Source organism: Stylophora pistillata, chromosome 6, assembly GCF_964205215.1.
Source record: "Stylophora pistillata chromosome 6, jaStyPist1.2, whole genome shotgun sequence".
Classification (NCBI taxonomy): domain Eukaryota; kingdom Metazoa; phylum Cnidaria; class Anthozoa; order Scleractinia; family Pocilloporidae; genus Stylophora; species Stylophora pistillata.
This window is the reverse complement of record NC_142524.1, coordinates 25,858,858-25,876,357: the sequence shown is the minus strand read 5'-3', so window position 1 is coordinate 25,876,357 and position 17,500 is coordinate 25,858,858. Positions and strand designations below refer to the sequence as shown.

Below are 17,500 nucleotides of genomic sequence, written 5' to 3'. Positions count from 1 at the left end.
CTCAAGCTGAACTACGGAAACAACGAAGGGAAAAATTGAGGACTGAGAAGAAGCAAATAGAGGAACAATGGTCAAACCGGGACTGTGACACCATGCTGGCCACACGGCAGACATACAGGCAGCGACAGGAACAGCGTCTTGCTCTATTCTTTGAAACACCAGAGGATGCAGAGAATAGATGTGCCAAATGGAAAAGCTTAGAAGACCAGGGCCTCCTTAAAAGAAAGCGTCACTCGCCAAAGCCAGAAGATCTGCAGTTTGACAAGGATGGGCTTCTGCAAGAAGTTAAAAAAATGAAGGATGGAGAGAGGGTTAGCATTATATTTTAACTGGTATTTATTGTAAGTTTACTTTGCTAGAATGGATTCAAGTTATGTATTAGCAGAGCTCAACCAGACAAGCAATAGAAAATTAATTCAATTATTGATTTAATAAATCATAACATACACTTAAGGACTCTCAATAGTCTCAACATTCTATATATGACCATATCATATATTTAAAAAAAGTGGACTAAGCATTTAAATCAGTGTACCAATTTAATGCAGTATACATTTAGAACAAGAAGTTGATTTTTGTCCATAAACTTATCTAATCCCTAGATTTGTTTTTTCCTGTAAAGATAAATTACTCTGAACTTGCCCGCCAATATGGAGTGATGCAGCAAACAAAGTTGGGGAACATGGTTGTGAAAGAGTTCTTAGAAACCAACCATGTACAACTCTCCAGATTGAAACAGTTTCGGGAAAAAACTCCTGCTGCCAGACGGAGGCTGAACCGAATGCAGGGTGGAGAGATATCAGTGCCACTACCACGCACAAATGATCAAATAAGGGAAACATTAAGGGTAGGAAGTGTTTTGTAACGTTTGGGACATCGATTTTATCCATGAAAATAACTAGCATAATGGCTTTTCTATATAGAGTTTAAACCTGATTTGAATCAAGAATATTATATTTAGTGAACAATTGCCTTTTCTAATATTATCACCCCTATTGCAAGCTCAGTCCTTGTTGATTATTGAAACATATTAAGTACATATTGGGATGATTGTTAATTCTAATCATTGATTTCCCTCGTACATCTGTGGGTTTTTCAATACACAACCCTTTATAACAACTCAATCATAAAAAATCTTTGCACTATTATTTGGAAAAATATGGCATTGCATGGAAACCGAGCTGGTTACAGAATAGCCATGCCAAAGGCTTATATGCAGCTGTTAAGAAAGTCAATGAATGAAGAATATACTACATAATTATATTACATACCGGTATTTCACTTTATTTGCAGAGTAAAATTGAAAGTGGAGAGTACATTCTTGGGGAAATGATTGTACCCCAAACATACAAGAAAGTTGTCCTTGATAAAGACGGGACTATCAAGACAGAACTGTTCACAGTATCAGGCCGAAAAATACCGCTGTCAGACATCCGAGACAGAACACTCAAGCAACATGAAAAGTTAGGACTCATGCATGCCCGAACCGATGAAGATTATGCTGCTATGACCAAAGAACAAGTTAAAAAAAGGATTGCACAACTAAATGAACATACTAATTGCCCTGAAACTGCAACTTTGGATGACTTGAAGAACTATTTGAAACGTGTTGAGAGGACAAGACATCTTATGGTCTGGGCAGACAACGCGACCCTCTTAAACCATGGGTATCTGTTATTGACTGTGAATGCTGTGTACGACGAGGCACTTTACTTCACAAGTAAAGAAATGGAAGACCAAGGAAAAGGAAATATTGATGTACAGTCGCTTGTAGAACGGCCACAAGTTTACATCCTGGCAAGATGTGGATCAGCAGAAGCTGAACAAATAGCATATATAAATACCAGGAAGGCATGTTTGGAAGGCATGAAAAACAAAGTGGTGACATCAAATGGAGTTCAAATCACAGATGTCATGAGACTTTTTCATGGTGATGGCCCACAGCAGGAATTTGAGAGTGGTGAACAGAAGGGTGGAAATGCTGGTTGTTCGGGCTGCAGTGGTGATGCTAGAAAGTACAAGTATTTATCTGTTTCACTTTCTAAACCCTTCTTATCACTAACAGATCGTTTAAGGAAAGTTATTCAAGGGCCTGCAGGCAAAAAGAAGAGAAATGGGGGCCTCAAACCCTTCAAAAATCTACGCGTGGAAGAGTTAAGAGAGGAATGCCAAGCAAGGGGGCTACCTACAGTTGGCAAGAAGAAGGATCTTGAAGAGACCTTGAAAGAGGAAATGGGGGGAATTCAAAGGGTGCCAGCAATGATGTTCTTTGATCAGGAAAGGACACTGGAAGAAATCAATTTGGGTATTAATTTGAGTTTGTGCTACATAAAAGAAATGCTAACACAGTGACTAAAAGAATGAAATTTGGAGAAAATCGCTTGGTCTGTTTCACTGCATTTAGTGATGTTTAATTACATGTAGCATTAATATTTAAATGATAAGATCTAGGAAATCAATATTTTTGTTAGTAAATGCAAGGGTACTAAGCAGTACAGATTTATACCCTAACAAACTTAAAATGTGTGCAGTAAAACTGTTTCAAGCTCTGCAATAGCACACACTAGACACATGAATTGATGAAAATACACAAACAATTATGAACTAAGTCATGGGTCTTGCAGTCAAATTAAAATGTACAAGTATATACACAAAATGTTAACTCTTATGGTTACTTTACAGGAAGCTATGAAGTCTTACCTACAGAACCTCTTCATGATGTGAAAGAGCATATCTGTAATGTCCTCACTGAACTTCCAGCCCACTTGGAGAGGGATGAAAGTGATCACTTTCAAAGCATCATCGAGTGCACCTTTGCTGATAAAGAGAAACTCCGTGGCTGTGATTATCGCCTAGCAGCTGTCGTCGTGGCTCAGTATCTGAGAGGTAAGGTCAATTAATACTTAATATCCCTGATCTTAATTAACTCTGCACATATACCTTGGCTTTGAAAAATTTTATTTCCCCACTCAGATCTCAAGATTCTACCCGAGCTGTCAGCAAATTTAAAGGTTCTCTTACAAAAGCTGACAGCAAATTGTACAGTCATGTAACTAGAAAAAGTCCAGTCTCAACCTCCATAAAATATAAAAATACAATTTTCATAAAATATATTTATACAATTTTCCGCATAATTGTTAAGATTGTGTTAATTCTCAGCAGTAATTCTGACCTAAGTAATCATGATGCCTACTTTAACTTGCATGTACCATTTATTTATTTATTTAATTATTTATTTATTCATTCATTTAACTTTATTATTTTGTATGTGGGTAAAGTAAATACTAAAATACCATACATGTCTATAGCACTGATTTCTAAAATAAATCATTCAAACTTTATGATAATATATTATAAATTATAATCTTCTAATTATAAATATCATGTCATTGCTTTGTAGGAAAAATCAGAGTCAAAGTGCAGTCCTTGCTGGATTCCCTGACTGAACTAAGTAGGCTCCTTTATCTGTCTGCTCAGTCTCGCTCACCAAGACTTGTGCTACGTTTGCACAACACAGCATTTTTGCATGCCATGCTTTGTAAAGAAGTCATTGGCCAACCTGAAATCCTGACTACCCGCAAGTTTTACGGAAGGTACTGGCATTCCCTCACAGCACATGCTGCTAAACAAAACAGAATAATTTCAGGCAAGTCAGCCAACACAGAAGAAGAAGAGAGGCATTTCAACACTCTGCAAGGCATCACAAAGTTAACAAACAGAAGACCTGGTGATGTCATCACACCTAGTCTTGTCCGCCTTCAAGCTGAACAACAGATGGCAGAAACCAGGCAGGGGAATGCAGTGAAAGCCCAAGAATCCCAAATTTCCAAATATTATAAGGCATTACCACCATTTCCCAACTCAATCATACCAAATCGGTATATTGTGAGAAATCCTAAAGAATATCAGGCTCACCTCCAGAGCATAAGTGATTTCCTTATCTGCAGTGAAGGTGTTTGGTGGCAGCAAATTGCCTGCGGAGTGGAGTTTCGGGATGGTCCAGATGAGCTTGATTTCAGACCTCAAGGCCCATCTCTCCACCATTTCAGGTCAAGCAGCCTGGCATTAGAAGAGCAACACCTCAAGCAATGTTGGGAAATCTGCCTGGCCAATGAAGCAATCACAATTCCTCATAGAGTCATCAGGTTGTATGGAGATAATGGTGACTGTGTTCAAGTGATCCACACAAACTTTCTGGTTGATGACAGCGAAGACAGTGATGATGAAGAAAATGAAACTGCAGACAACCCCATGCCATCTACAAGCAATGAACAATGTGAACTTGAACACTGGGATGAAGATACTGAAGAGGAAGCAGAGAGTGTGGAATTGACTGCAATGGAGAATGGAACCTTTCATGATTTGAATGAAGAACCTAGTATCTGTTATGATTCTGTAGATGAAGATGATGGTGCAGATAATCAGGGGCTCCAGATCACAAATGTCTCTTCACTTTCCACTACAGATGAATACCAGCCTCTCGAGAAAAGCAGTTCTAAGCTCCAAAATGTTTCATCAAGAAATGATACTACCATTGCAACTACCCCTGAATTCAAAGAACAACTTCAAAAAGAACGCCACAGAAATTCAAGTGACACATTTCAACAATCCAGTAAGCAACTTGCCACAAAGCTTTGCAAAAACATTGCAACAATTTTGGGAGAGACAGATGATGTCTTCTGCTTGGATAAAGCAAGAGAAGATCAGAAATGTCACCCAACAAGTCATTTTTACAATGAGAAGTACCAAAACCTCCTTTCACGAATGCAGACGAAGATATTGACAACACGTACATCATTAAAGAAAGAACATACCACCTGGGAGAGGGAATTCTGTCTAAAGCATGACTTCCATGAGCCGAGTTTGACTGATGTAAAAAAAGACAAGAAACAATACTCTGTCTACAAGAAAATAATTTTATGTGATGAGCTTCTTAAATATTGGGGAGTCACTGTTCATTTGTACTGATTCATGTCGACTAAAATAATTTGTATAGGCTGGCTTTTACATACACTGTACAAACATAGGCTTGCATGTATGGCATAAACATGACACGCACTGTATATAACACTATCACAAGAAAAGTTTATCAATCCACTTTTAATCTACAAGTATTTAAAAATAGTCCTTTAATAAAATTTTCATGTTAAATATCTTACAAGTCTAATATATTAGACTTTGTCTAAACTGTAACATGAAGTACATATATCGGTAATTTAGTTTCAATATCAGCCATTTATTCCAGCAAATAGCAAAAATTTCAAAACTTAATGGCTCTGTAAATTCCAAGCCAACTCATCCCCCCGGGCAATTGTCAAGTTGTACAATTATGTAAGGTATCCGCAGTGGGTCATTTGCTAGCAAAGAGCTGCCGGCCCGTGGCAGGACATTTGACATAAAGAATTATAAAGCAGTACTCTTTTAAGACAAAGCCCGCTTTATTAGAATCAAAAGGATTAAACCTGAGTAAAGGTTTAACTAAATAAAAACTCGTGCCCCACCACCACAAAAATTCTTGTCTTGTTGATCTTCACGTGCGAGAAAATCGAGGGGGAGGTGAGTATATAGTGTGAGTTGTGAGTTTAACAAAAGGGCATGCAATGGTAAAAAAGATCATACTTTTTCTTTTTTAAATATCCACAGTTCTTGGAGAATAAAGACAAACCGCTAAGTTTATCGCTAATAATTATGTTAACAGAAGCTTACCTCGCCTGCCGCGTTCTCTTCCAAAGTACATATTTTGTAAAAACGGGTGATAAATGATTCCTGATTGCTCGACACCAAAGTAACTGTAAAAATCCACGATTACTGAAATCTTCCACGGAAAAGAACCCCTGTGTAAACCGGCCATATCTGGAAACAACACTACTACGACATATTTTTGTCCGGCATTCGCCGCCATATTTGTTTTGCAACAGGACATTTTATAAGGGCTTGGTAACCACGCCCAAAAAAAATCGCAGCCATGCCTTAATTTTCTTGAGTCCCCAAATTTCAAGTCAAGAGGCCATCATGAATTAGAAAAATGTAAAGCTTACTAGCTAATAAAACAGCATTATCTTCTCCTCTGGTCAGATTTGTCTCAAACATAACTTTTTCACATCCAGTCCAAGATGCTTCAATCGCACAAAGCCAAATCAAGTATTAAAACTCTATAGAAATTTGCTAAGAAGACATATTCGATATCCATCAAACGTCGATGTCGCGAGCTGTATGCGCAGGGAAGTTACATGTCTCACCGTTTTAGTATATGCTTAAGAAACTATTCACCTTAAGTGCCGGTGGCTAGTGATGGATATTGAACTCGCCACTTCGTGGCTCAGTAATATCTACCACCAGCCATTTTCACTTCGGTGAATTGGTTTTAATAATTACCATGATATAACACCAAGTTCGCGTATATCATTTACAAGGAAAGGTGTAGCAATTAGTGGGGAGAGGCTTTGTTTGCTAGAATCGTAAAATCCAACCCCCCAGCTGAACGTGTAATTAACGATAGAAAAGAGAATTGTGAGAGGCTCTGTTCCTCATCTTTTTTTTAATGGCCGTTACTTCCTGATTTCATCTCTTCCTTTTTATACTGATATCTTACGGTTTGCTTAAAGTTTTACAGAGCTGAACAGACTGTGACCTCACCGGCAAAGCAATTCTTCCTAGAAACAAGAAAGACACCGTCATTAACAACCTATCTTCAGTTCATTTGATCGTTCACTTTGATCGTTCAGGAAAGAGTTGACTTAAGAGGGACTGTTGTCGGTGGGGGTGATTAACCACTCGTCATCATCTCACTCAAAATAAGAGTATTTGGTCGGTCGATTGCCATAGGTCTCGGTAGTGTAAACTGATTCAACAGTTTTGCCGCAAATCTGCATGGTGCACCGCGAAAAAGCCTGGTCGATAATGAATTCGAATCACATTATTCACCGGGCCTGAGATTGGGCTGGCAGAAAGTTCCACTTACTGCAACAACTACTTTCAACGATGATATATAGCTGGTTCGCTATCTTAGAACAGACTCTTCTCAACAGATTTCAACAACTGCTGGCGCTATATAAACCACTCCCTCGCCACAAATTCACAACAAACGAGCCTAACAAAGCCACTCAACCCTGCCGACGGATCTTAACTAAACAGTCAGGAATGACTTACTCGACTCGAGTAGAACAGCCGACTACATTACGTACAGCAAAATAACCGATTTATGTTGTAAGGGACCAGTTATAGCTGAGGGGGAAGTCCGGTCAATTTTGGTTTTAATATTCTTATGAGCCTCCCCCCCCCCCCCATCCCCCATTATTGGCAGTCAATTGGCAGTCAGATTTCTATGTTTTTCCTTCGTGGTCTCTAAGCAACGACCGATCTGTCCTCTAAAACTTCCTGAACTATATCATCCCCCTAAACTTCCCCGCCCCCGTCGATAGGTAAAAGCGGTTTTAGTACTATCCTTTGTTCTACACGAGATAACAACAGAATTCTTTTCTCTAAAATTTGAAAATGAAATCTCACTGATCCATTTAGGCTTATTTTCGAATTAAAAGGGGAAAAGGGGATTGTCTGAAGTCGTGGTGAAGAGGTCTGTTAAAACTACGGGAAATATTTCGGAAGGAAATCTGTTCGGTTGAAGAACTAATAAAAATCTTGTTAATGTCTTCATTCGTATTTCGCGTAGAGATTGACGCCTCAAACAAATGATTCAGAAAAATGGGCGGGTCTAATGAGAGAGAGAAAATGGGCAATACTTTTGAAGGTACTGTTTTTTGTGTTCCTTTAGTTATCGTATCAGGGCAAATTATTGTATATTCAAATCATTAATTTCCTGGTCTCCTGGTTACCTTGCAGAACAGGCGAGGCTTTACGGGTTTTTCACCAAAGCAGACAAATGCGTAAGGCGAGCGCAAACGGCAAATCCCGCGAAAAAGAAAAGAGAAAAAAAAAGTCACTATTCTCGTGTACCCCTCTTAGTGCGTGATCAGATCACAACCTCCCTTCGCGTGCAGCTCGTGACGTCGACCAATTATGAACATAGAATATATCTCCATTGCCTATTTCTACTTCCTTCTCAAAACTTGAATTAGCTTTGCACAATTGATACGTCTTAGACCGGTTTTCAAAAAGTTATAGTTAACACAAATCTGACCAGAGAAGAAAATAATTTTGAAATCCTTGTTTTATTAGCTGGTAAGCCTGAGGATACTACTTTTTTTAAATTCATGATGGCCTCTTGGCTTGAAATTTGGAACGTTAGCGGCGTTCCCTGTCACTGTATCAGGATGTAGCCCATGACTTTGATCTGCTTGTGTCCACTGTCTGGCGAGCATGTTGCTTCATTGCCACACGTGTTGGAGTCGTCGTGAAGACCTCCTGTACCAAAAGCAATCCTGGAGTCACAAGAGTAGCATTCATTCTCCTGGTTAGAAATGATGCCGATTCTTGCTTTGGACTGACGAAGGCTTCTTCCCACAGCATTGAACCCTTCCTTGTTGCAGTAGTGCTGCAAGGAGGCTTGTGAACCAATTAACCACTTCCACTTGTCACGACCCAGTGAGGTAGCGCGGTATTTTCCATCAGCAATCAGGGAGTACAGTGAGTTGGCTTGCCTGTTGATGACAATGAACCTGAGCTGATGTCCAATCTTCATACCAAGGCAGATTTTGGAGAAGGGGGGTGTTCCAGTAGGTCGGTAACTTGGTTTCTTGTGAGTCAAACCCAGTCCTGCCTCCAGCAAGGTTATAGGAATTTCTGTTGCTCCAGAAATGGGAGTTGTAATGGAAGGTTCTCTGAGAAACGAAGAACTAATATTTATTTTTTTTCGTTTTTGGGTGTGTTTTTTTAATTTCATTTCTCTTTTTTTTAAATCAATAATATCCAGAGTTTTTTAAAGGAGACAGGGAGTTTACCTTTTCACCGTTAATCTTCATGGCCATTGTCCATCCTCCGTCACCACATCCAAAGTTTCCCATGTGACAGTAAACAGGAATCTTTTGTGAACCAAACATCAGCGGTACACTTGGCTTCGTCTCGACCTTATGGAAAAGGAGAGCATTAAAACGGATTGAGTCAGCCTGTATGCAAGACAAGAGTCCTTACACCTACCATGATGGACAGCACACATCAAGCGAGTGATTTGGAATATTGAAATGAAAATTTCTTACTGTTTCCTTACTTTCCTTTGTTGTACTGCTCCTTGCAAGAAGAGAAGGGACGGGCCGTGAGAAAGAAAATACTGCAGTTTAACATGTTAGCGTGAAATCATGAGATGCCGCTCCCCAATACATCATCGTAAAAAAGTACCTGGAGGTTTTGGAGGCAGAGCGTCCTTCACAAGCGAAACAAGATTTTTCACTTCGGTTTGAAGCGTCTTAACGTCTTTGCTTATCTCACCGCAGTCATTGGCGGTACAGGATTGGTGTCAAGTTTTATTTTCGGAGTTTCAATCAAGGTTTTGCATTTTATTGAAATGCTGACCAAAGCTTATAAAATAGCGTTTGATGTTGAAAATGCACCTTGTGAAGCAGAGGTTGAGCTCTTTTTAAAATTTTTCAGTAGGTTGAGATCTCAAGGACTCCTAAAGTCAGAATATCAAGTACCTCTTGCAACTGTGAGGTGGGAGCAGGGCTGTGCAACCATGCAATTGGGCTAGTGTACCTCCTTGAGCACTAGCGAAAATTGGGCCTGAGAAGTGTACCTCCTGCGATGTCCAAGACAAGTTTTCCACAGACATGGCATGTGCCACAAAAAACAGCAGGAATACATCATCGAGAGGTGCTGGTACAGCAGGTGAAACCACCAGCCAAAGATAGAACAGAAAATAAAGAAAATCGGAGGGTAGATGGAGTGCGGTCTACTCTTTATAACCCCATACCAGATAAATTTGGAGACCTCCAAATTATAAATTTCATGAAATACATATTTGAACAATTTGAGGCTATGCAACTTAACTCTATTCTGCCAGACACTGACAATTTAGAATTTGTCAACAACAAACTTGGAAAAATGGCGGGAGGCTCTGTGTTATCCTACCAACTACAACAAAGATTGACAAATAACCCCAAAATTCATATGAATATTGATGGCCAGAGAAGCCACCAGCATTCTATCTTTCAGAGATTGTTAGCCAATATGCATTTGTGCCTTCCCCAGAACAATTGCATTTTATGGAAGGACTTTGTGTTCAGACTGCAGCCATGAGGCATGCAATAAGTACAGAGGTAGAGACAGCAGCTGCATATGCTGACAGTGTGGAGTGTAATGTTATCCCTGCCGGAATTGTCATCAACCCCTCCTGCCCTCATCTGGCTTTCTCTTCAGATCGAAGAGTGTACGATTCATCAGAAGTCAATCCCGTGGGGCTGCTGGAAAACAAGTGCCCTCTTAAGGATTCCATCTATGAGCTTAAATATCTGAAATGTGTAAATGGAATCTACAGACTAAAAAAAACACTCAGCTATTACTACCAGGTCATGGGACAATTGCTGCTAACTGGTTGTCAATGGGTAGATTTTTATGTTTATTGTAAAAATGACTTTCATTGTGAAAGATTGAGGTTTGAAGCAGAATTTTGTTCAGAAATTAAAATGAAATTGGATCTGTATTATTTTGAATACCTTCTCCCTAAATTGTTACAGGTGGTGGCATAGCCAGGCTTTGTAAGCAAAGTTGGAAAAATGAGTAAAACTAAGCCAACCCTACAATTTTTCAAAATCCTAGGAATGGGATGTACATGTATGCTGACTGGGCTTCTGCCAGCAATAGGTACTAGACTAGTGTTAATGTTAAGGAAGGAAATTAACATTCTCTTTCCAATTTCATCTCCCTGGGTAGGAGGAATGGAAATTGTCTGGAATCACACAAATTAAAATACTTTCTTTGTTCAATTAAAATAAATCAGTTTCGGTTTATTAAGCACATATTGTAAAGAACTTGGTTAACTTAGTTGAGGTGTCACAAATCTGATGATTTTAGCAAGGTTTGGTAAACAAAACCAGTGGGAAATCGAAGTTTCGATATAGTGGCCCTCTAAAATTTGTCAGAAGGCAGCATATAGTCCAAATTTGGTTTACTGCACCTGCCAATGAGACAGGTAAAACTCTTACAAAAATTTGGTACTCTTTTATTCGTCTGATTGCCCTCTCAACATGGATACAGAGGCGGGCAATCTGCTGGGTATCTGTCACTTCTTTAGCAGTGAATTGTAAGGACTTTGTTCTTGACAAGAAGGTGGGATTGTCAAATTAGCTTTTTTAGTTTCCAAAAAATCCTGAATTAGGAAGCCCTTGTCTGCCATTACCTGGTCTCCTTTTTCAACAAGCGACAGAAATCCACTGCGCCTTGTTATTTCTATGTCGGATATACTTCCTTGATATAGGGAACTTGCAAATGTTACTGCACCATGTGGAGCTGTACCAACTAAGCATTTAAATGTTGTGAATGACTTGTAGGTAGAATAAGTTTCTGAGTTTAAGACCTTGGAGCTAGGCCTTTTGACTTTAATCTCAGTGCAGTCAAGGACTATCCTTATTTTAGGGTATGTAGTTTTAAAGCATTGAGGCATACTACTTTCGATCTGAGCACTTGTGGGCCAAATTGGCACTTGGCCAAGCATTGTGTACAGAAAATTTGCCCAAGTTATAATATCTCTACCGACAGTACTTTTGCTAATATTGAATCTCACTCCTAGGTCTGTCTCGAGCAAACTTAATCTCATTCTGATCAAAAATAAAAACAGTTGGTCGTAGAGTGACAATGCAAAATTACCACTGCTATGCCTTCGCTGGTAGTTTTCTTTACCTCTGCCTCGTTGAGTCTGGGACCATTTTATCGTGGTTTTTGCATACGGCTCAACCCATTTGTAAAAGCTATCAAATCGTTCTTTCGATGTAAAGCCTGTGTAAAACGTCAGCAATTCAGGATCCTTCGAACTTTTTTCCCCTCCAAACTTAGACTCTTGAGGATCTTTGACTTTTTGCTTTAGATCTTTGATTCTGGCTTTAAATATTTCAATTCTTTCCTCAGGGCTCAGTTCGTCAGGCTGACTGTTTTCGTTTTCCGGTCGGTCCACAGATGTCACTTGCATTGGCTCAGCACTTGCGTTAGTTTCCAGTCCTGCCGACGCAGTCTCCTCTTCTTCCATCTCGACATCTTGCTGGATTGAATCGACAAAGAATTGACGTCGCTACTCCTGTGCTTGCTGTTCGACAATAATTTTTGACTCTTGCAATTTGTTTGGTCTGCGCTCCTTACCCTCCTTGGTCCATGCAAACTGCGATGGCACAGCTCCACGTTTTAGGCGTGTAAGCCCATTTCTAGTCCTATACATATCGTCTTGCTTGAAGTGAGCCGAGCACACAAGAGTATAACCTTTCTTGATCTGGGAAATTAGTTTAAGACCGCAAATTACAACGCGAATAAACGAGGGCCGGAGAATCTCATTTAATACATTGTACAAAATCAGAGTTATTAAAAACAAACAAAACATTGCCATGTGCGTTTGACTGCTTGAGCTAAAAGTAAAATGAAAAATAAAAAAGTAAAGGACGAGTAAATTCCTTAAAGGACGCTAGTGTTCTGGATAAGAAAAAAGTAGGCATTTTACAGAACGTGTAGAGTCTGTGTTTTCAATCGAAAGCAAAAATTCGGTCGCGAGTAGCACGTGCGTCTGACAACTCGCCGGTCACGGCTCGATTCTTACCCAAAATCTAGCCCTTCATCTCGCTTTATAGCGACAATCCATTTCGATCTCAATAAAGAATTTGAAGGAAAGTTAAGAAAATATAAATTCTTGCCACTCTGATTTCTTTTGTCGTGCGTACAGAGGTTAAGAGAGCAATGATCGTAGGCCTTGCTTACTTGTCATATATCCCTACTGTAACACTAGTGTAACACACCCCCACAGTTTATGTCCGTTCAGCCTCGATTTGTTGCGGCATGGAATCCAAGATGACGCTGCATGAGAAGGGTGTATGGGGCAAAACCTTCATAACCACTAAAAATGTCATCCCTGTCTCGGTGCTTTTAAAGTTTCATATTCTCTGATGTTTATTGTTGTATTGTAATTTTATTATTACCGTTCAATTTCTTTGTTTCTTCGAATATTACTTGCGACTGCACTAATACAACTAATTTACTATTACTCAACTGAAGATTAAACTATTTGATTGTGGAAATTTTGCTGAATCCATATTTTAATCAGCTGGTAAGCCTCAACACTACAATGTCCTTATTCATGATGTTTTTAACTTAAGAGTTTGGAATTTAGCTGTGTCCCTCGTCACTCCACCAGGATGTACCCCATGGCTTTGATGTGCTTGTCTCCATTATCAGACTTGTGCTTTGCCTCGTTTCCACAAGTATTGGAGTCATCATGTAGTCTTCCAGTGCCAAAACCAATCCTGGAGTCACAAGAGGAGCAGTCATTCTGCTGGTTAGCAATGATGCCGATTCTTGCTACGGATTGATCAAGATTTTCTCCAACCGCGTTGAATCCTTCCATGCTGCAGTGGGGCTGCAAGGAGGCCTGTGATCCCCTTTTCACGACCAAGTAAGGTGGTGCAGTATTCTCCATTAGCGATGAGTGAATGGAGAGAGTCGGCATGCTTGTTGATGACAATGAATCTGAGCTGATTGCCAATCTTCATACCGAGACAGATGTTGGAGAAGGATGTGTCCCAGTAGGTTGGTAACTTTTTCTCTTGAAAGTCAAAGCCAGTTTTGCCTCCTGGAAGGTTTTAAAAACTCCTGTTCCTCCAAAATTGGGAATCGTAATGGAAGGTACTCTGAAATTTATAACAGATAATTAATTTTTTCTTAGTCTTTAATCAATGAAATGACAGTAATAGCCTGTTTCAGGCTCCTATTCAGTGAAGATAAGCGAGCGACGCTGGACCTTTTTCAGGAAAACAGCTGCCATTTTGCCCATCCCCTTTCTCGCATCTTTGCATTGACCTGTATCCACAATACATTTCTTTCCCGATAAATTCATACCATATTACCATTGATCTTCATGACTGGCGTCCATCCCCCATCTCCGCATCCAAAGTCTCCCTAGTGACAGAAAACAGAAATTGGCTTTGAGTCTAGGAGCAGGGTGACCTCGCCACTCTTTTTGGATCTATTGAATAAAGTATCTCTTTATTAGGAGAGATACAGCTTAAATTTGATGAAGGCCATGGCTTCTACATATTCAGTAAATGATACAAAGTACTTTTAATTCCTCTCAAACGAGATTCAAGTGTGGAAGATTATTCTATTATGAAGATTATTATTCTCAGTATCCTCATTTTCAGAGCTTTCCTTGTCCTTCTTCATTTTCGAATTATTAGTCCTATTATTTTCATGTTTTCCCTCCAAAGTTCTCTACGGCTTTGTTTCTGTCTTTAAATTAATTAATTATTGACTTACACATTGCGGTCGAAAATATCCTTACATGTCAAAGCTGGAAAAAAAAGGTATATCAACAGCAAAAAAGCCTTTAGGAGGAAAAAGAACGGGTGATGTAAAAACATTTTTTTTTAAGGGGAACGTTTATATGTAGACGAGAAATATATAACATTCAAATCCAAGTTAAAAAGTGTGACTGGTCGCCGATTAGAGGGAAGAATAGTCCCTTAGTACGAAAGTTATCGACTTCATTCATCTGTGATAGCTTTGAAATTATTCATGGAGCGATTCCAATTGAGGGTCAGAAGTAATCCACAGTTGTATTGATTTCACTTAAGTAAGCTTTGTGAATGTTCCAGATACTCACCATGCAAAGCAGATCAAAGCTATTGCGACTTGGTTCCTCGTGTTTTCGTGGTGTCGGTGGGTGTCTAATGCGCACGATGAAATTGCAAGCAACGGAGCCGCGAATTTAAGATGCATCCAAACCACTCACAGCTTCGCCGTTCGTTCTCACACCACTTGAAGTTTCACATGCACACCAGAAGGCCGCTATTTACGCAGGGTAGCGTTTATAAACCCTTCGAGCGTCCTTTTAATTTTTTTTCTCAATAGTTCCTAACAAGGCTTTTATCGAATTTTTCCATATTTTTATTTGTATTTTTTTGTTATTGTTTTGTTTTGTTTTTGTTGGTTTGTTTGTTTATTTTTTACCAGTTTACAGAAAAGAACGTCTCATAATTGATGTATAAGCTGAAGCATTTCAAGAAACTAACAAATACCGCATGAAAATTATTACCCGAACGGCAGATATTTCCATCTCCGTAGTGTCCTGGTTTGCATGTACAGTTGTACGATCCCTTGGTATTGTTGCACATAGCATCAGCACTGCAGTTTTGTGTTCCTGAAGCACACTCGTTCATATCTGAAAGAGCTCTTCGTTAACAAGAATCTCATCACTGCAGTTAACTTTAGAAATGAACGCAGATTTAAAAGCAGAGTATGAACAACGAATGGAGACCCACGTTGGCTATTGAAATATGAAAATACTCTCCTTTTATTAAAACGTCATCATTGCAGATGTGAAAATAAAGTGTATAAAACGAATTGAACCCAAAGAGGAATCCGACAGGTAATCTTGCAAATTTTCAGCAGCTCTCTAACCATTAGGGCCATCAAGCCAGTTATGGGGATTGACTATTGTACAATTTGATGTATTTAGTTGATGAGAATTAGACATTAGTCACCAGACCCTATTTAATTGATAAAGATTAGACTCTGAAACTAAGCTGCGTTTTAATTACCTTTGCAAGTCCTTTCATCTCCAGTAAATCCTGGTTTGCATTTGCAGCGATAAGATTCCTTGGTATTGTTGCACAGAGCATTAATACTACAGTTGGATTTTCTAATGGCACACTCATTTATATCTGTAAACTCAAAGCAACCGATTTAGTAAGGAGAACTTCCTAGGCACGTTGCTACATTATAGGGTTGAATATGTTTTTTCTTTAGTTTCTTCAGCACTTTAGTTGGCTGTTCCGTCGGCAAACTAGTTGATATCTGTAAAATTCAAGGCAACTGACTTAGCAAGGAAAACCCCTAAGCACGTGACTAATTTGATCATTTATAGGGTTGAACTCGTTTTTTTCTTTAATTTTTATTCCTTTGTTCGTCAAGATAATTAGGGTTCTGGTCTAGTTCACCTTTGCATGTCCTTCCATCTCCTGAATATCCCGATTTACACGAACAGTTGTAGGAACTTTCAGTATTGTTGCAAACAGAATGTTTACTGCATTCTTGTGTTCCTGCAGCACACTCATCGACATCTGCAAATTAGATCGTCATCATTGCGAATGTAAAAATAAAATGTAAAAAAACAAATTGACACTTGCGTGGGATCCGACATGATAGTCTTACAATATTGGAGCAGCTCTCTAACCAAGAGATAAATAAATAATTAATTAAATAAATAAATAAACTTTAATAGCTAACACAATTATTGGTAACCCAGTAGTTTACTTTGTGGTCTGTATTAAAAAGAATCATAAAAACTAGATTATCAAGAACAGCGTGCACGCAGATATATTCAAAACGTTCTAGAGATAGTAAAATGTTCACGATCTGAATTACTTTGTGAAAAATTGTTCACTAACCGATTCTTAAAGCTGCTTTCATCTGTAATAGTTTTAAATTTGTCGTCCAGACGGTTCCCTAAGTGGCACTCGCATAAAATTAAGCAGCGTTGGTCAGCGCTTTGAGAATTTTCAACTCTTGCACCTGAAACAATCCACGATCACAGATTTCTTTTCTTCCCAAGGCCATGCCCCGACCGAAGCCATGGCTTTCACCAATACATCTCGGGGCCTGGAACAGGCTACGAAAGACAGTGCGGAATGTACTGTTCACTGTTTGCACTCTAGTTTATCCATTAACTATTGATTGTAATACGATAAGAGATTCAATTTTACAAATATGTTTTTGTTCCACTTTGTAGGTTTCGTTCAAGTAAGTAACTTAAAACAAAGTTTAAACAGACGCGTACTTACTGTGCACAGGTTCAGCTTGGTATTATCTTAAAATTCCTGGGGTCATGTTACGTCAACCCTCTATAAGCCGGACACCTCTCTGAGAAGGAAAGCTGAGGCCGGTCCCGATGGTGTCCGTCTTAGAGAGAGTTGACTGTTTTCATCCAAGAAGGTAGCTTTTTCTGCTTTACTCTTTTCTCGACAATGGGTGCGTGCAGGTTGATTATACTATTGAAAATCAGATCATAGTACGAGTAATGTTTTTCGGCGCTTGCTACTATTCGCGGGAATGTATCCGGCAAAGAGTGGCAAGAATTTGATTTCACCTCTAAGAAATGCTATCAGGCCTTGCTAAAAGATAATTCTGCTTCCCCGATTCTTCACCATTTTTGGTCCCCCTTTCTCCCTATTGATTTCAAAATTGACAATCTTTGGAAATTGGTTCGAGATGACTTTTCTAAAAACTATAGGAATGATGTGTTATGGTCAATTGTCCTTCCGACCGTTAAAGTCCGCGATTTCCTAAAACATTGGGGCTATATTGATTCTGATAAATGTGCCTACTGCTCTCGAATAAAATAATTGATCACTGTTTTCTT

General features: G+C 39.2%; 3 protein-coding genes and 1 pseudogene across 3 annotated transcripts in view; 1 reads left to right on the top strand and 3 right to left on the bottom strand.

Moving 5' to 3' along the window:
• Positions 1-5,154, top strand: part of LOC148729115 (uncharacterized) — a 5,737-nt gene extending 583 nt beyond the window's left edge. Inside the window, exons 1-5 of the mRNA XM_088725514.1 lie at positions 1-311; positions 623-847; positions 1,294-2,305; positions 2,683-2,886; positions 3,401-5,154. The exon at positions 1-311 is cut by the window's left edge and continues 583 nt beyond it. Coding sequence (XP_088581640.1) covers positions 1-311; positions 623-847; positions 1,294-2,305; positions 2,683-2,886; positions 3,401-4,968 — 3,320 coding nt within the window. The 3' untranslated portion in view covers positions 4,969-5,154. The remainder of the gene's footprint in view (positions 312-622; positions 848-1,293; positions 2,306-2,682; positions 2,887-3,400) is intronic.
• A 3,103-nt stretch (positions 5,155-8,257) lies between these two features.
• On the bottom strand, positions 8,258-8,653 carry LOC148729114 (uncharacterized). Its single transcript, XM_088725447.1, has one exon. It carries the CDS (start codon positions 8,636-8,638, stop codon positions 8,258-8,260), a length of 381 nt encoding a protein of 126 aa, XP_088581573.1. The 5' UTR covers positions 8,639-8,653.
• Positions 8,654-11,400: 2,747 nt separating this feature from the next.
• On the bottom strand, positions 11,401-12,853 carry LOC148729113 (uncharacterized). Its single transcript, XM_088725084.1, is given in 4 exon segments — positions 11,401-11,639; positions 11,642-12,142; positions 12,469-12,500; positions 12,847-12,853. Coding segments are annotated over 4 exon segments (627 nt in total). The 3' UTR covers positions 11,401-11,552.
• Positions 12,854-13,170: 317 nt separating this feature from the next.
• Positions 13,171-15,299, bottom strand: LOC148729112 (putative skeletal organic matrix protein 5; annotated as a pseudogene).
• Between the last annotated feature and the right edge of the window lie 2,201 nt (positions 15,300-17,500).

What these genes read in the sequence shown, in the direction of transcription:
- LOC148729114 (XM_088725447.1), bottom strand. Translation starts at nt 8,638, where the DNA reads ATGAAGATTGGACATCAGCTCAGGTTCATTGTCATCAACAGGCAAGCC.